The sequence below is a fragment of the Pantherophis guttatus genome, chromosome 3, assembly GCF_059756535.1.
Source record: "Pantherophis guttatus breed Tessera chromosome 3, ASM5975653v1, whole genome shotgun sequence".
Taxonomy (NCBI): Eukaryota; Metazoa; Chordata; class Lepidosauria; order Squamata; family Colubridae; genus Pantherophis; species Pantherophis guttatus.
The window spans coordinates 178695289-178714710 of NC_142065.1; the positions used below are offsets into that span (position 1 = coordinate 178695289).

The 19422-nt window shown below is 36.7% G+C and overlaps 1 protein-coding gene across 2 annotated transcripts in view; it reads right to left on the reverse strand.

Moving 5' to 3' along the window:
* The window catches only part of ARFGEF1 (ARF guanine nucleotide exchange factor 1), a 68962-nt gene that overhangs the window by 25374 nt on the left and 24166 nt on the right, over positions 1–19422 (reverse strand). Inside the window, exons 5-18 of one of the 2 annotated variants that reach the window (XM_034429918.3) lie at positions 18185–18364; positions 15694–15997; positions 14985–15098; positions 13566–13741; positions 11748–11881; positions 11007–11241; positions 9396–9495; positions 9122–9261; positions 8919–9027; positions 8333–8534; positions 5223–5334; positions 4033–4238; positions 3828–3912; positions 2293–2464 (exon numbers count right to left, since the gene is read on the reverse strand). In XM_034429918.3, coding sequence (XP_034285809.1) covers positions 2293–2464; positions 3828–3912; positions 4033–4238; positions 5223–5334; positions 8333–8534; positions 8919–9027; positions 9122–9261; positions 9396–9495; positions 11007–11241; positions 11748–11881; positions 13566–13741; positions 14985–15098; positions 15694–15997; positions 18185–18364 — 2269 coding nt within the window. The remainder of the gene's footprint in view (positions 1–2292; positions 2465–3827; positions 3913–4032; positions 4239–5222; positions 5335–8332; positions 8535–8918; positions 9028–9121; positions 9262–9395; positions 9496–11006; positions 11242–11747; positions 11882–13565; positions 13742–14984; positions 15099–15693; positions 15998–18184; positions 18365–19422) is intronic. The other variant, XM_087890650.1, reaches the window with a different exon arrangement.

Below are 19422 nucleotides of genomic sequence, written 5' to 3' on the forward strand. Positions count from 1 at the left end.
GAGACTCTGGCTCATGACTCGGCTAAAGACCTGGTGGCTGCCTGGGATAGTGTGGCCGCCAAGGCCTTGGACCGTGTCGTGCCTTTGCGGCCTCTGACCTGGCACCGAACTCACCTAGCTCCTTGGTTCTCTGAGGAGCTGAGGGAGATGAAGCGCCGGAAAAGACGCCTGGAGAGTAGTTGGAGGACCAGCCGCTCCGAATCCGATTGAACACGGGTGAGGTCTCATATTAAGACCTACCTAGTGGAGATAAAAGCAGCGAAATCTAGCTATTTTGCCGCTCTTATCGCGTCATCAGATAATCGCCCAGCCACCCTGTTTAGGGTGACCCGCTCCCTCCTCCATCTGGAAGCGCGGGATGACCCCTTGCAGGGTCGAGCTGAGGATTTTGTGCAGTATCTGTATGACAAAATCGCTCAGATTCGGGAAGGGCTGGCCTCTGACTGGGTATGTCCGGACGGGATGACTGAGGCAGGTCTTGAGAGCGTTATCTGGGAGGAGTTTGATCCTGTGGCTCCTGAGGACATGGACAGGATCCTGGAACGGCTGAACGTGACCACATGTTTATTGGACCCATGTCCCTCCTGGTTGGTACTGGCTTCCCGGGAGGTTACACGAGGCTGGCTCCAGAGGATTGTTAACGCTTCTCTGAGTGAGGGGGTCCTGCCGGCCGCTTTGAAAGAAGCGGTGGTGAGGCCCCTCCTCAAGAAGCCCTCTCTGGATCTGGCTGTTTTGGCTAACTATCGTCCAGTCTCCAACCTTCACTTCGTTGCGAAGGTTGTTGAGAGTGTGGTGGCACAGCAGCTTCCCCGGTACCTGGATGAAGCTGTCTATCTAGACCCACTCCAGTCCGGCTTCCGGCCTGGGCACAGCACGGAAACGGCATTGGTCGCGTTGGTGGATGATCTCTGGAGGGCTCGGGATAGGGGTTGCTCCTCTATCCTGGTCCTTTTAGATCTCTCAGCGGCTTTTGATACCATCGACCATGGTATCATGTTGCACCGGTTGGAGGGGTTGGGGGTGGGGGGCACCGTTCTGCGGTGGTTCTCCGCCTACCTCTCTGACCGGTCGCAATCTGTGTTGACAGGGGGGCAGCGGTCGACCCCGAGGCACCTTGCTTGTGGGGTGCCACAAGGATCGATCCTCTCGCCCCTTCTGTTCAACATTTATGTAAAGCTGCTGGGTGAGATCATCCGTGGCTTCGGGGTGGAGTTCCATCAGTACGCTGACGACACCCAGCTGTACATCTCCACCCCAGGCCACTCCAACGATGCCCTTGAAGTGATGTCCCAGTGTCTGGAGGCCGTGTGGGCCTGGATGGTGAGAAACAGGCTCCGACTCAACCCTTCCAAGACCGAGTGGCTGTGGCTTCCGGCGTCCCGATATAGCCAGCTGGTGCCATCGCTGGCTATTGGGGACGAATTCCTCGCCCCCACGGAAAGGGCTCGCAACTTGGGCGTCCTCCTGGATGCATGGCTGTCTTTAGAAGACCATTTGACGGCCGTGGCGAGGAGGGCTTTTTATCAGGTTTGCCTGATACGCCAGTTGCGCCCCTTTCTAGATCGGGACTCCCTATGCACGATCACTCAGGCACTCGTCACTTCCCGCCTGGACTACTGCAACGCTCTCTACATGGGGCTCCCCCTGGGGTGCACCCGGAGGCTCCAGCTGGTCCAGAATGCGGCCGCGCGGGGGATTATGGGAGCGACGGGGCACTCCCATGTGACACCTCTCCTGCGTGAGCTGCACTGGCTCCCGGTGGTCTTCCGGGTGCGCTTCAAGGTGTTGGTGACCACCTTTAAAGCGCTCCATGGCTTAGGGCCGGGGTATCTACGAGACCACCTTCTGCCACCAATAGCCTCCCACCGGCCAGTACGCTCGCACAGAGTGGGCCTCCTCAGGGTGCCGTCCGCCAGACAATGTCGGCTGGCGACCCCCAGGGGGAGAGCCTTCTCTGTGGCGGCGCCTGCCCTCTGGAACAACCTCCCCCCAGAGATACGTATAATATCAGACCTCCGGATTTTTCGTCAGGCCCTGAAAACTTATTTATTTCAACTAGCCGGGCTGGCTTGATCCCACAGTGTTGGGTTAAATTTTAACTGATTTTAAATTGGGTTTGTTTTAAATTGCGGCCAAATATATTTAATTATTTTAAACTGTTTTTAAATTTTGTATGTTTTGTTTTTATTCTGGCTGTTCACCGCCCTGAGTCCTATTGGAGAAGGGCGGTATACAAATTGAAACAAACAAACAAATAAATAAATAAAATAATAGGCTTCTCTAGATACTTACTTTGTTTACTTGTTTTTGTGGGTATTGTTAGTTCTTTTGTTTCCTTCATTGAGATCTTCTTTCCTGCTATTTCATTATAAATAGCTGACAGATATTCTTCAGGGAGATCCTTACTATCATTGATACCTCTGTTCATCTTAATGTATTGTTCTTTGGTCATTTTATTCTTTACCTAAAAGTTAGTAATAACATTCCAGTATTATGTGTAAAAGAAAAAGTTTTATTAAATTAGAATTTATGAATGCTAATCAGAATCAAATAAAAGATAAATCAGGTTTGAGACTAATTTGATTTAAAGAAAGAGGTTGCTAATCTACACATTTCAGTATTAATTAAAGAGCCTTGGTAGTACAGTGGTCTAAAGCACCGTTATTAAGACCAGCTGCCTGCAATTACTGTAGGTTCGAATCTCGCCAGGCTCAAGGTTGACTCAGCCTTCCATCCTTTCTAAGGTAGGTTAAATGAGGATCCAGTTTGTGGGGGCAATAAGCTGACTTTGTATAAATATACAAAAGGATGAAGGCTATTGCTTAAGGCATTGTAAGCCGCCCTGAGTCTCCGGAGAAGGGCGGCATATAAGTCAAATTTATATATATATATATATAATATATCATCATCATGCCATATTTTTAGTCTTATCTTCTATGTTACAATGATAGCGGCTATACAGTTAGTATATTTATGGCAGTACCCACAACTTTTTAGTTTGTATTTAAAGACATTCTGATTCAATCTGGACAAAATGTTTGTATTAGTGAAGCTGTCAGTAAAGATCTTTTTCAATCCTGATGGTCAGATTTAAGAATTCCTGCTCCCAGATATTTGCTTTGCAATCCTGCTGTGATCTTTTTGGTACCAGTTGAATATTTCATTCTTCTTTCATGTTTTTTATTCTTTGAATTTTAAAAACATTTTATGCTTTTTAGAGCTTGGCAATTTTGGTGTCCTTTCTGTTCATTTTACTTGGATTTTGCTCTTTATACATTTTTTATTATTTAGGAATTTTGGGATATAAACCTTGAACTTTGTGAACTGCCACAAGAGGCTACTGAACCATATAGAAATGTAATGAATACATAAATACTAGGAGAGCATCTATGCACCAAATTAATTCATCCTTCTTTTAGCTAGAATGGAGTTTCCAACTATTTGTACCTAATTCCCCATTTTTGACAATCTGCTTAGAATTTGTTGATAAAAATAATGGAAAGCAGAGGTAATTGAACACACAGAAAACAGAACTGAAACTTCAGAAGCAGAGATTATTTGCTACTGAAAATGTGCACCAATTAAGGGAGGTGAAATTCAGGTATGAAATCCAGCAGGTCCAAGCCACACCGTGTCCAAGCCATGCCCACAGAACCGGTAGTAAAAAAAATTGGATTTCACCACTGGGAAAATGGGATAAGACACAACAGAAATACTTGTCTAAAGGCAGCATTAATGACTAAGGTGAAAAGGAAAGAGTAGTAACTGAAATGTCTATACATTTAATTCTTCATTTAAAGGCATTTTAAGAGATTTATGAAACATACCTGTGGGCTATGGAGATCTGTTGTCAACATAATAATTGAATAAGCCAAGACATATGCAGTGTCTGCACTAGCGAACAGAGTTTGCCTGTAAAAAATAGATGCAGAAAGAGAGTGTGAGAGAAAAAAAATATTTTTCCCATTATCTGATTTTAAGAAACATTTTCCCATTAATTAGTTTAAAAAAAAAGAAGAGAAAAATGCTCACCCTTGATTACATTCCAAGTATCTAGCAGCAAATTTCTCCATTAATCTATCTATTTTCTGAGCCTCTCCTGGAAGACGGAAGCCTTCCAAAAACATACGCAGAGCAGAAACAAAATCCTTTGCAGAAAAGTCATGCTGATCCACATATGCATACATAACTTCCTTGTTAAATTTATCATTGTCTCCTAGAAACTCTCCAACTTGAGTCTAAAAGGAAAGAAAAACAATGAATTCAATATGGCTATAGACAGACAGACAGACAGACATAGAGTATATAAGTCTTAGACCCTTCAGGTTCTATATTACAGGCAGTACTTGACTTACATTTGTTATTGACCTTTTGAAGTTACAACAGAAATGAAATAAGTAATTTATGACTGTTTTTCACACTTACGACCATTGCAGCATCCCAGTGCTCATGTGATCAAAGTTCCACACACTTAGCACTTGGCATGTATTTAGGATGGTTGCAGTGTCCTGGGGTCATGTGATCACTTTTTGACACCTTCTGACAAGCAAAATCAATGGGGAAGCCAGATTCACTTAACAACTGTGAAAAGAAAGATCATAAAATGGGGCAAAACTCACTTAACTGTCTTGCTTAGCAACAGAAACTTTGGTCAATCGTTGTTGTAAGTCAAGGACTACCTGTATTTCTTCAGTTAACTACAGGCATGAATTCTGATTTAAGAAACATGTACTGTAAGACAGAGTAATATATTTTTGTTTTTGACAAAAAGAGCATTGTAGCTAATTCTGGTTAATATTCTTTGCTTTCAAAGAGTGGTTGTTATCTTTTCTTCTTAAATGTTCAGCATTTTCTGGAACAGGGACAGAATTTGTTAAATAACACAATAAAAAGAGGTAAGTTTTATTCAGAAGGAATCCCTTAAAAACAGAGAACAAGTGCATGTTCCATAGCCAATAAGCCCTTTTTTCTATACAGCAGAATGCTTTTACAATTCAGAGAAGGTTTCAAAGCAGGGGACATTTAGCATAGAGGGCAAATGCTTCCATTTGTTCTGTCACAAATCCCTTGGAATAAGTAGTCCCCTTGAATATATCTGCATAGTCTTTGAATTATAGGAATAAGCCAATAATTGGACTCTAAGATTACTCATTAGTCTAGATCAAATAATGCTAATTAGGTTTATAAAGGTAATTTTATTGAAAATAGACTAGTTTTCTTACAGAGTCTAATCTTTCTTCTTGATGCAAGAACTGGGCAATATCTTCAGAAGTAATACCAAGCATTCCTTGTTCTTGTAGATACTGAATTCCTCTCTTTGGCTTCTTATTAAATCTGCACAGAAAATATGTTAATTAAATGCTGATAGAAAATGTACATTTTCATATAAAAAGAGCATTCAGAATAGCATAATTATTTTAAAATAATATAACTATCAAATTAACCTTTTCTTGCATCCCAAAGTGGAAGTTTATGATAGCGGCAGTTTCCATTTTTCTTATTTTAAAATTTTTGAATATATTTGGGATGAATGTTTTACATGAAGGACATAAAAGATCAGAAATGTGTAGTTCTATATAGAAAATTTGAACGCCAAGCTAAAACCTTTCCGTCATAGGATGCTTTGCCGTTTATCTGTTTCCATACCGCACAGAATCAAATATAACAGCACTTAGGATTCTTGCATAGTCAAAAAATAATTACCAGAAATCAAGTAATTATACTTCATTTAATCCAATTGGGCATGGCCTACAAGAGGCTATATCTGAAAATGATCTTGATGTGTCTATATAGTTAGTATGACAACCAACTATAACCATGTAATACTGATCCTTAAAATTTTTATTTAGATGCCCAAGAGCTTCAGGACCCAATTCAAATGCTGACCTTAACTGATAAAGCCCCAAATGAATTAGATCACAAGTTTTTAGAAAACTGCTTCCTCTAATATATCAAATGCCTGCATCATCCGGGGGAGATGTACTGCTCTTAGTCTCTCAAAACTGATCTGCTTTGATCATCTTTGTGATAGCAAGGAGTGTAAGATTCTTGATGGGGCTGTCTCAGCTGTGATACTCTTTGCCAGGAAAAATACAACTAAACTTTAGGCAATCTAGTTTTTGTAATAATTGAAATTTCTCACTTGGGGAACTTTAGAGTACAACTGCTCCAAAATCAGATTGTCATTTGTCTTATTTTAAATAATAAACATCCACTGTTAAGAAACAAGCACCATAATTGACCATTACAATTGAACTGAGAATAAGCAAAGCCCTCCTCACTTTCTCCAGGGCTCAAAGTCTCCATCTTCACAAATAAAGCCTCATATTGGAAAAATATAGGGCAGAAAAGTGCAGCAAAATTTTTTTTCTTAAAGTGAAAGGAATTTACACACTTACATTTTTCTATTTCTCCCCTTTAGTTGTCTAACTTGCCCAAAATCTACTCTGGAAGACCTTCCAACCATCCAAACAGCAATGAATAATTTTAATTAATGAACATTAACTATTGTAGCATAATGAGTCTAGAGTTATATTAAGGGGCTAGGCATTCAAAACAGCATGAACCCTCCTTCAAACATAAACATACAAATAAATCCACCCACTGTTTGAAATGGATCCCTATGCATTGTATAGAGAAAAACAGAGCAGTTCTGAAGTCTTTTACTGAGAAAAAAGCAACCTCAGTGAAAGAGATAAATCACTGTTTTTGCAAAATAGCAAAAATAGAACAGTTTTAACTTTCACTGAGATAATAGGCAGGATTTATGGCTTGCAATTTTATCCCAGGAAAATGGTTTAAAATCTTTGGCATTTGTTGCTAATTACAGAGGTTTTGTTTTCTTTTCACTGGCACTGTGTTCTCCCTACTTTCTTCTTCTTTCCTAATACCCCTTACACTCAAGTTAAACAACGGATTAAAGATATACATGGGCAAATGGACATGGCAACCCTTTCAACTAATCATTCCCTTAAACTGCTGACAGCAGTTAAAACAACTTTCACTCTGGAAAAGTATTTACATTTAGAAATGCCATCAGTGGAGAGACAGTTATTTGTTAAGTTTAGACTCGAACTTCTAGATACCAACGTTAGATTCAGCCGTTATCGGAAAATCCCGTATGACAAAAGAATATGCATATGTGGGGTAAACGTCGTGGAGGACACGGCGCATATAATATTCGAATGTAGTCTCTATCAAGAAGTAAGAAAACAATATCTGTCCCCAATTATAAATAAATTTCCCCACTGGAATATAAGCCAAAAATTAGCATTTCTGTTGAGGGCTGACTCTCCTCCCCTGGTAAGAGCGATTACTCGATACCTTAAAAGAATGACGGCAATACGAGCCAGTTATATAAAAAAAAAATTATTGATTGTAAGGAAGATGAGCTCAGTTAGAGAGGAGCTATCCTATTTGGGTTATCTAGTCTTGGCAATTTAGCTATTGAAATTTGATATTGTAAAATTTTAATGTCATCTATCATATATTTTTAGATTGCTATTTTTGTAACTGTTTTATCTTTTTCCCTTTTTCTTTTCTGTTTTGTTTGAAAAGGCCTTCGGGCTATTCAATAAACTATACTATACCTATACCCTTACACTCAATTGTGTTGTCTCCTCCACTAATTTGCTGCCACTGACAATAGTTTACCTTCTTTTTCATACAGCCAAAGGATGCATTTACAGACTGTAGCTGCATTAGATTTTATTTCTTAAATATAACATACAACTGAACCAATTAGCTGTCGTAGGATTGAAAAAATAAACTTTAGTAAATTTTTAAAATGGCATGAAGAGTATTCTCTTGCATTTTATAACCTGTTGGGGACATGGATGAGACCCTTGACTGAATGGCTGCATGGTACATTTTCAATGCTCCTTCAGGAACCATATTACTGAATTAGGATCTTTGACCTGTCTTCCAAGTCAGAGTTCCCCAACCTTTCCAGCTTTGTGGACTGGTGTGTGTGTGGCGGAAAGGGGATGATTCTGCGTGAGCAGTGGCAAGGGCCCGCGTGCTAGTGCAAATGGAGTGTGCGCGTGCACACTTGCCCACTGCTTCAGGCAGCCCAGTTCTGAACAGCTCATGGCCCAGTAGTAGGCTGTGGCCCAGGGGGGTTGGGCACCCTTGTTCTAAGTGGAATTCTAGTAATGGAAAATTTGTGTTACACTTCTCCACAGTCCTTGAAGTGTTAAAGTTAATGATGTTTATTTTTAAGATTAGTGTTGTGCTATCTGTGAAGATATTTAAAAGTAGCAAAATGAAGAGGAGATTGCTCAAAAAACAAAGTTCTTAAAATTCATCATACAGTGAAAAAAATAAAACGTACAAATCTATTCCTTGTTCTATTATTTCTTTCTGTTGCTTTAGAACCTCAAATTGCTCTGGATTGTCTGTACCAGACATCTGGGTGCTGTAGCTACCAATTCCAGAGGAGGCTGTGGAATCTAGGGAATTCAAGCTTCCGTATCTGTTAATTGTCTCAGGATGTTTGGTTTCAGTACTTTCTTGCTCAGTGGGTTTTTCCTGTCCTGTGCAAGAGAAGAAAAATAAAAGTATGTTTCTAAAGTATATTTATTGGCTAACAGCATACTAAATGTTATTAGCAGTAATGTTAAATAAGTAAAAGATTTTACATAGTTCCAATAGCATAAATTTACATTTAACATTTTGTAGAATGCATATAAAATAAATTCTAAAGTGTTGCTCTTCTATATTTGCATCACTTAAAGCAGGAGTTTTCAAATTTTTAAAGATTTTTTTTTTAAAAAATCCCTAAGAGAAGTTTTAGTGATAGAGAAATGACTGTGAAACTTCTTCAGAATGAATAATTAACATAGTTCAGCAAAATATGATGGAAATTCTAGAAAACAGTTTTATTTATGATCATTATAATAAATAAAGTAATAATTTACCTAAGGTTGTTTGAGAGTTGGGATTTACATATTGATCCTTACTCCATTCCACCATGCACTTCAGTATTGATACTAAGCATTCAAGACCCTTCTTTCTCAAACTTAGTTCCTGTAAGAGGTTGTGTGTATAAAAATATTAAGATTGTTAGCAATTTTTAATCATTATTAATTTTTACAACTGAAAAATATGGCATGGTTCTTACCTGAATGCTAGTCATGCCAAGTTCTTGGCTGCCTCTTCCTTGAGCAATCTTAGATAGATCATTAACTAGTCTTTCAAAAATATTTGCAGCATTTAAATCACAGTCATAATTTACATAAATGTCTACTACACTCTGGGCATCTGTAAACAAAATAGAATTTACATTGAAATGCTTTTATCAAGTACAGAAATAAGTATAATAGTGAAAACCATCAAGCAAGCAAGATATCTGAACAGCCATGTTAAAGTCTATAACACGCCCAATGGAGTAATACCTGCGCATATCCGCGTCAATGTTTGAATAACCATCCATTTATGGTCAAAGGAGCTAGTAGAAGTTTCTAAAATATATAGAAAAATCTCTTTGAAGAAAACCTAAGAAAAATAGAGATGTTATCTGCTTATTTGAAAAATAATTCTGCCTTCTATACTTTTCATTATAAATATCAGATATACAGTATAGAAAACTACCTATGAGCTTTTCTCTGAAAGACAGTGTGACCTCCTCCCCATCCCCAAACAGGCTCCACCATTAGATCTTTATTCTATTTTTCCTGGGGAAAATGTAAACTGCTATTTAAGTTTCCTGGCTTCATAACTTTATAATCATGTACAATGAAAATTATTCTATCAAAGTAATAGACAACCATGTCTGGTAAAGTTATATTTTGATTTAAACAAATGATTCATACAGAAACTTGTAATTAAACATTGCCATGGAGCACCCAGCATCTTTAAACAGTAATTTGATTTACTTAAATATCTAATGCATTTAAATTCTGTTCAATTGATTTGGATGTCTTGCTAAATAAAATTGAAGAAGATACACTGAACATAAGCCTGCAAAAATAAGCCTAAAACAACTACTTTCAATATAGTTTTCTGGATGGTGGACAGATCAATATACATTTTTAGGATCAATTATCTGTGTTTCTTGGCTGGATTCTAAAGATATAGAAAACCTTGCACACCTCTGATAGTTAGACACATAAATAAATCACTTATGTCACAAATTGAATTAAGAACTTTTTTCAATTTCAAAACAACTTGCTATACTGAATAAGAAATTGTGATTTAAGACTCAGACTTAAATCAATCCTCTTCATGACTTTTTCAAATATTCAAAAATTCTAAACATTTTTTGCTTTTAGAATATATTTACAAAATCAAAATCTGGCATTCTTCTATCATTACCGCTGCTAAAGAAATTTAATGCACAATCTGCTACGTAACTGAAGATAAATTGCTGTATTTGGGGTGCCAACAGCAAGTGCTTTACCATTTTAAATTATTTATTTATATTTGTATCTCACTTTCTCCAGAAATAAAACACAGAATACAAAATGTTGTAAAATTACAACTGCATCATTTTTTTAAAAAAGGAAAAAAATAGTAACAAATAGCCTTTTCTAACATTCCTATATTAGATTTCCAATTTGCAGAGATTTCTACAAAGAAATTGCCATTTAGGTACCCCGGAGCACATATATTAGATCCATATAGTGGAAGCAGGCCAATAATACCAGATATACTGATCTGTATACAAGAAGACTCTAACCAAATTTGAATTCAAATGTCAGGAGAAGAAAGAGCAGAATAATGCTTCATTCTGTGTAGTATCTGAATGGTTATCCAAGATAACATATCTACTTATTTAATGCTATATTAAATAAGCATTAGTTTATTGTTCTTATAATCGTAATAATTTGGGAACAATTTTCATTATTTATTATTGATTCAGGATAATGTTTTGAATGCAAACAAGTCCAATCAATTGAAACTATATTAGATGTTCTTAATTTTTTTATACTTCAAGCCTCTCAATGACATTGATTTATAATACAATAAGTACACTCTTTAAATTACATTACCTAAGTATACATTACCTCAATTTGCATCTTCAAATGTGTCTTAAAATTTGAAAGTAAAGTCAGGAATATAGAAAGGGAAAGTTCAAATACTTCTGGAACAGATGAGACTCCATTTTTAGACAATGCTACACAAAGGTACTGCTTAATAGCATTAATAAACATTTCATTTGTCCTAAAAACTGGTCCTGCATTTTGCAAAATAGATAGCAGCAACTGCAGCGAAAGGATTTTTGACCGCAATTCGTGCGACCTAGAAAGATATAATCTTAGTATGAGAAACAATTTATGGAGACATATCTCTTTTTGAGAAATAAAAAGAAAAAACAATTATTCCAAATTCTCTAACCATTGGTAAAGAGCAGATAATAATAAATATTCAATTAACAATAGAAATTAACGAAACAATAAACTATGACTAAATTAGCTTAAATTGATATCCTTGTGTTTGTTGCTGTAGCAGATAATGTAGTTTATGTATAAAATCTCAAATTAATATAATATACAGTTATATAGCTGATTGATTCATATATATGTGTCAAGAACAACCCTTTTTAAAATAATTGTATAAAGTACATTAATAGAAGAGAATATTTGTAGCTCAGGGTTAAAATCTCTGAGAGTACCAAGGACCCTACAAATACAATGTTCCATAATAATATATTGTACTACACTGGAAATGGAAGAAGAATCTATAACTACTGCTGATTTATACTTTTATTTCTTGAATATTTCATAGAAAAAATGGTGCCAACTTACTTTGGATCAGGTGGTCCATCTGACAAAGGCTTCATAGACAGTTTACACAGTGACCTGAATACTAGAAAGGCATCCTTTTGTAAAATATGGGAAAATTTAGCACCAGGTGTAGGTCCTGAAGAATTTCCAGATTCCTGAAGTTAAAATATTTTCATTTTCAATTTATATAATAAAAATACAATGTAATTATTTTACATGAGAAAAAACAGGCTACACAAAATTACAATGAAACTTTGATTAACAGTATTTATAGACTGCCTTAATCTATATGTACTAAGGTGTAAATATATTTCTATAAATCATTATTACTTAACATTTAACTTTAAAAAATAAACATATTCCTATAACTGCAAGTTTAATATTTTAGTTATTTTGTTAAAATTGGTCAGCATGATATATTTATATACTAACGATCAGACAGAAATTATTATGGCTTCCAGAGCTCTGAATTTAACAAACCACAAACCAGCCTCGCAATTATATAGTTTTCTACTTCAAAGTCTTCTTTTTTCTCTCTTTTTAAAAACACAACTACTCTTTTATGGGATTAATATTTCCAATAATTAACAAATTATTTCTTTTCTTCCTGACCTGAAACAAATTGAAAACGATCCCAGGTTTTTTTTTTCATTGTTTTTTTTTTTAAAAAAAACCCTCATTATTTTCAACTCATTTCAGATCACAAATTAAATCACAAATTGGTGATCACATTTAATACAGAAAAAATCTCAGTAATGCTAGGATACTTATCACTAATTACTATTTTGCAATAGTTCACGTGTTAATTTTTATCTATATATATTTAAGTTTAATAAGCATATTTGTCATATGCTATATCTCTTTCATTTTACTGCAATTCCACTATGCACATTATTTTCTTTTTATAACATTATATATTATCTAAGTAATGCATTCCTGTATGCTTATGCTTATTTCGTTAATTCATTTCACAAACATATGTAACTGATGAAGGTAACCATGCATGTCAAGAACTGATTTTCAAAATATTCAGTCATCTATTAAAATAAATCTGTGATAAGAATAGAATGAGCATTTCCCAAGGCACCATTCTGCTTGCCAACTGTGCTAGTGCTACATCTGTTCTAGGAAGAAACGTGATAATTACCTATCCTAACATGACCCTGAATATCAAGCATTGGTCATATTGGTAATTTTATCGATAGAATATTTATCTTAGAAATCATATATTTGCAGAATAGGAACAGATTTTCAAACAATACAATGAATGCATTGTAATGCATTGTTAGTGTTGTTTTCACATGTGCCAAACAATTGTGAAAGCAAATGTTTGCCAGTTATTTGTGTAAAAGACATTAACTCCAGTAAAAACATCAGTATTTTACCACATACTAACAAAACAACTGAAAGGAAAGAGAAACCCTACTAAACATATACACTTGGAATATATGTTTTTACATAAGCAAGCAGCAATGAATTTCATATAGAGCTTTAAATCCATATGTAGAGCACAAAGGAAGTTGTAAAAGTACAGAAATGGCTTAAGGAACAAATGTTGTTCATTCACGCATATGAATCTTTTGACACTGCTATGAAAATAGAAAAAACATTAAAACTGTACTGTTTTGCAACAACATCATATATAATACCGGTTTACAGCATATAAATTGTCCTATGCTTCTTACTGATTCACATAATTCCGAATCAAAGCACTTGTACTAAAGATGCTAAATATGCTGCCTTACAAGCTAGGTGCATCACTTGACTGTAAATATCTCCTAAATCAGTTTAAAACTATAGTTTCCCATATTTTCAAAGCATAATCATTCATTCTTGTACCTGAGTATCATTGGAAGAGACAGATAACCTGTCATCAGGTAATGATGGCGTATACACAACAGAAATAGGTGTGCCTGGAATTCCATTTGCCTGGATATTTTCACTATCACTACCATCCTCTAAAGTACCTATTGGTCCATCAACCACAATCTTTTCAGTCAGTCTCTCACCTATATCTAAAAGAAAAAAATTACGGCATACAGTAAAATTATGGCATTTAAAAGTAATTAGTTATACAATTAGGAGTACATTGGGTAATATTACACAAAAAACAACTCAAACTATATTGCCACAAATGAGTTCTGAGTATTACCAGTTTGCTATTCTTGATGCCATATCAACATTTGTTCAGCATTTCTTTAAAAATTAGTGTAAATACTGTATGATTAACATTCTACATCATGATTGTTTACTAGGTAACTCACAACAGAACCATTATGATCTGAATCAAAATATATTTAGCTCCATCTGGGATACCAAGATGAATTGTCTAGAACTGTTTTATAATGTTCATTGAGTGATTCACAATCAATTTGTAAATTACTTATAGGTTTTTACAATAAATGCTTAATTTTTTAGCTTTATCTTGAGCCAGATAAAAAATCCAAACAGGATTTTTTCACAGGTTTGACAAAACATTTCATAAGGTACCTGAAAACATAGACACACACAGACACACACACACAGAGAGAGAGAGAGAGAGAGAGAGAGAGAGAGAGAGAGGGAGGGAGGGAGGGAGGGAGGGAGGGAGAGAGAGAGAGAGAGAGTGAGTCTACTGTAATTATTTTAGAACAGAATCTGCTGTGAAAGGGCTTATGGATAAAAGAAAAGCCTGGCAATAAAAAAAAAAAAGTAGCAAATTCTCAAATCCTGTTAACTCAGACTAGGCTGTCTTGTTTGCTTAAACACTATTCAACTTCCCTTTAAGTTTATAAAGATCTGTTACCAGTTTCAACTGTATTTCTTAATTTTACTTTATCATCCATGTTTCAGGAATCAGTAATTGATAAACTAACAGCAACTCTCAAGGCTGATTTTAGTATCTTATAAGTAACAACATTTGTATTACTTTAAACAAATAATAAATCCAGGTTTGCTCTATAGCCAATTATCTTCATATCTTTCTCTAGGGAAAAACAGAAAAGCCCTTAGGCTCCCCATTCTCTTCCTTCAAGAGAAAAGAATTCAGCGATCCTCTTATAGCTCTCTGAACTGCACTGACTGCTTCTGGGGGTTGAAAACAGCCCAATCTGTATCTATTTTTCTTTTTAAAAAATAACCATAAAATTATTGCTTTATCTAATATTCTTTCCCATATTAGTACATACAAAACTTTACCATCAACTCCTCCTATAAAATCTATAATTTGAAGTAATTTCTACCTCAAATCAGCAATATGGTTTGATGAAAGTATATTACCTCTTACTACTGTGTTGACCATTTCCTGGACTATACTCTGTACAACATCCTGAGCTGTTTCTTCACATTGATTACTTTCTCCATCATATGACCCTGCATTATTTTTAGTTAGAGCTACAAAAGAAAAACAAATATATTATTTAAAATTATCAGGAATTCAGCCTGGTCAATGTATTTCTAAACTATAAATGCTATATAAATAATTTTTTATGATTGTTCATAACATTTACTATATCTGAGCTTTTAGCAAATACATTTTAAAAAGCAATATGAAATTACTGCAAAGTTTATAAGTTTATAAAAAAGAAAATCATAACCATAATATTCAAGCCTGCTGATAACTGTTTGTAGTTTTTAACCAAATGAACTTTTTATAGAAAAAGGCAACTCAATGTGACATTTCTTCCTCCCAGCTCAATTTTTTGTAGCACCTCAAAGCACCCAGAATACTTCAAAATAGCAATAGTAAAATATAAAGCAAATCTGCCAATTTTCAGCAACATACATACATACATAATGCAAAATAGAATGGTTAAACTTCTAAAAAGCTTCCATTTTACTCATTAAAATTGCCCGAGCCCTTTCTCTAGAGACATCATAAGGTATATCACCTGGAATTTCAAAAACAACAAACAAGCAGAAAGCAAAATTCCTAATCGGGAAAACCACTTCCAGTTTAAGACAATTTGACAATAAGATAACAACATACCCTCTACCATCCCATTCTGATTATTACTTTCTGCCGCTGTTGCTTGATCAGCTTCTGTTTGTTCATTTTCTGCACTAGAAATATCAGACCCATTTTCTCCTTCTGTATCTTCTTGAAGGCTTTTGTCCACATCATTTGTATGATGTTCCAAATCCCTTTCATGATCCTGGGATAATTGATCAACAGTCTCCTCTGAAAGATGCCTTAATTGAGGTGATTCAGGCTCATGATGGCTTAAAGGAGATTGCTGCAGATGATACTGTTGTCGATGTCTCTCTTTCTCCATTTGCTTGGCTTCTTGAAGCTATAAATTGTATTTATTTATATGAAAAATAAAACATGTTATTAATGAATACATGTTATATTTGACAGACATGATGCTATTTTGTATACTTGGAGCCCTTCAAAAGTTGGCACGGAGCTGAAATTTTATTATAAATTTTATATTATAATAAATATTTATATTATAATAAAAATATTTTAAAATAACCATAAAAACATAAATATAACATGAGGGAATATGTAAAACCATATATATTATAAAAGCTTCTTGCAGGCTCCTTGTTCCCTAGGAATACCCATATCTACTGGAAAAAATGTCTTGAGAGATCTCTGGAAGGCCAATAAGTTTGGGGCCAATCTCACTTTAGGGTGAATGATGTTCCAAATGATGGGTGCTACAGCAGAAAAGACTTGCTTTTGGGTTCTGTAACATGGAATTCCTTAGGAGGTGGGACTATAATATATATTTCCTGATTGTATGGATAGATGGAATCAGAGAAATGGTCCCTCAAATAATCTGGCCCCAAAGCCATGTAGAGTTTTAAATCTTCTCATATGAACTCCTGCAGCCTCCAGGCACTAAGACAGGACACCAATAGCACTCCTTAGTTTACAAGGGGTAGAGATGTACAACTAAGTGTACTCATGATACTTCACTCCATGTAGAAGATGATCTCATCTAAAGGCTTGATGTTGATATTAAACAGGAGTGTAAAGCATTCCAAGGCCTGCAGAACCTCACATAGCTTGAGTTGAGGATAGGATCTCTCACTCTCAATCAACACCAGTACTAGCCCCACAGGGAGGAAGGGAACCAGCACAATACAGTATTGTTGACTCCCACTCTACAGAGTCAATCCAGAAGAATACCATGGTTGATAATATTGGAAGGCTGCTGAGACGTCAAGTAGAACAAGGATGAATGCACTAACCCCATCCTGGTTATCCAAAAGCATGACCAATTCCTTTTCTGCCTATAAGGTAAAGGTTCCCCCGCACATGTGTGCTAGCCATTTCCGGCTCTAGGGACGGTGCTCATCTCCATTTCTAAGCCAGCATTGTCCGAAGCTGTCTCCGTGGTCATGTGGTTGGATGACTCAACACCGAAGGCACACGGAGCACTGTTACCTTACCACCAAAGTGGGCCCTATTTTTCTACTTGCATTTTTTTACGTGTTTTTGAACTGCTAGGTTGGCAGAAGCTGGGACAAGTAACGGAAGCTCACCCCATTATGCAGCACTAGATTCAAACCGCTGAACTGCTGACCTTCTAATCAACAAGCTCAGCGTCTTGGCCACTGAGCCACCACATCCCTTTCTTAGCTACCACATCCCTTTCTGCCTATATCTAGGCCTAAATCCTGACTAAAAGGGATCCAAATACGGGATCCAGATAATCAGCTTCATCTAGGATTTGCTGAAGCTATTGTATGATCATTGACACTGGATGAAAATTGTCCAGTGTGATGGAATCCAGCAATGGCTTGAGGGGGTGAAACACTGCCTCCTTAAAAAATGGAAGAACCCCATATTTCAAGGAAAGACTCACCACTGCTAGCACCCAACCACCTCAAACTCCAGACTGCCTTGGCTAGTTGGGAGGGGCATAGATCTAAGGAGGTTATTGACCCCACATCCATATGCCCCTGTCCACAATCTCAGTCCCAGACCTTTAGTTATTCTGGTGGCGCAGTGGTTAGAATGCAGTATTGTAGGCTAACTCTGCCCACAGCCTGAAATTCAATCCTTATGGGCTTAAGTATTGACTCAGTCTTCCATCATTATGAGGTTGGTAAAATGAGGACCCAGATTGTTGGAGGCAATATACTGACATTGTAAATCGCCCAGAGAGTGTTGTAAAAGCACTATAGGGTGGTATATAAGTCTAAGAGCTAATGATTTGTAGATGAAACAAGTAATGTCTGGCAAATGGGTATCTTGTTATTTTAAGGTCAAAGCCAAAAGTCAGAGCACATATGATAAGATTCAACTTCTTTATATGTGGCCAAATGATTTCCAGTGTTTTTGGAAGGCTTGTTCCAACATTGGAACACACATAGTAAGGTTGGAATGGGATGTTTCAGAGTTGGAACACTTTTCCCTTATACCTCTTGTACAATTCAATTGGCAAACAAATCTAAATGTTTGCTATTCCTAGAGCTGAAAGGGATTTTTGGAACAACTCTTTATACAGTACAAAGAAACTTACCGCTTGGTTTTCCATACGTGCAAATATTACATTCAACATTTGTGTGAGAGTGGCCTTGGCTGTGGTTTGATTTATGAGATTCTTGCTTGCAAGATAAATATTGTAGCATGTTCTCACAGCTTGCAACACGGTCCCTTCATGTATCTCTATGTGTTGAGATGTTACTGCTGTTAACAGAGCCTAAAAATACATTACATTTATTTACAAAGTTAGACCTGCAGTTATTTAGAAATCTTGTATATATATATCTCCCAGTTCTTTTATGTGTAATTGGCACATGCTCAATTCATGTACATACTTTGTAAATGGTGAGCCGTATATGTACTTACATAATGTATAGAGTTAATCTGCCAATCATATTATGTATTCCAATCTACAGGCACCAAAACTTTAAAGGAGATAGGAGCTGCATAGAAATGACTTTTTTACTAAAAGTCCATAATGCATTTAAATTATAGAATATGAGTCTATAACTCAATAGAAAATAGTGATATTTTTAGATACGAATAAAAAATATTTATTAGACTCATAATTTCTGTTCACTATAAACCAGGGATGAAATCTAAACTTTTTTGCTACTGGTTCTGTGGGTGTGGCTTGGTGTGGCGTGGCTTGGTGGTCATGTGACTGGGTGGGCGTGGCCAGTTTGATGTCATTCACGTCATTCACCATTAGAGCCAGGAGCTCCACATTCTGACACAGAACAGCAGCACATTCTGTCTTTCACAGAATGTCAAGAAGCCAGGAGCTGCACAAAAGCACATTCTGCTTTTCTGAAGCCCCCAACGCTTTGAGTTTCCCTCTGGCTTGACTATCCAGGCAAACCTCGGAGCCTTCTCTTGCTCTGCTCTTCATTACGGAGGGCCGCGCATCCCCTCCCCCACCAATCCTCCGTACAAACCGCCCACCCTGTTTCTGCAAAGGCAGAGCCTCCCGCTTGCAGGGCAATCCAAAGAGGGAAGGGGGATGCTGCTGAAAAAGCCGCCTTCCACCTGGGCCTCCTCCTGCAGCCAAACGTGCCCAGCCTTGCTTGCCCTTTCCTCAAATATCAAATATGGAATATCCCTGATCTCCGTGCTTTCCGCCGTGCCCTCAAGACCCTGATGTTCCAACAGGCGGGGCTAAACATATGAACATGTGAATGATTTTTTAAATGTGATCTAATTCTGGGTTTTATTTAATTGACCAAACTAAGTAATAATTTTAATTAGCAATTTTATGATGTTTGTGTGTCTATA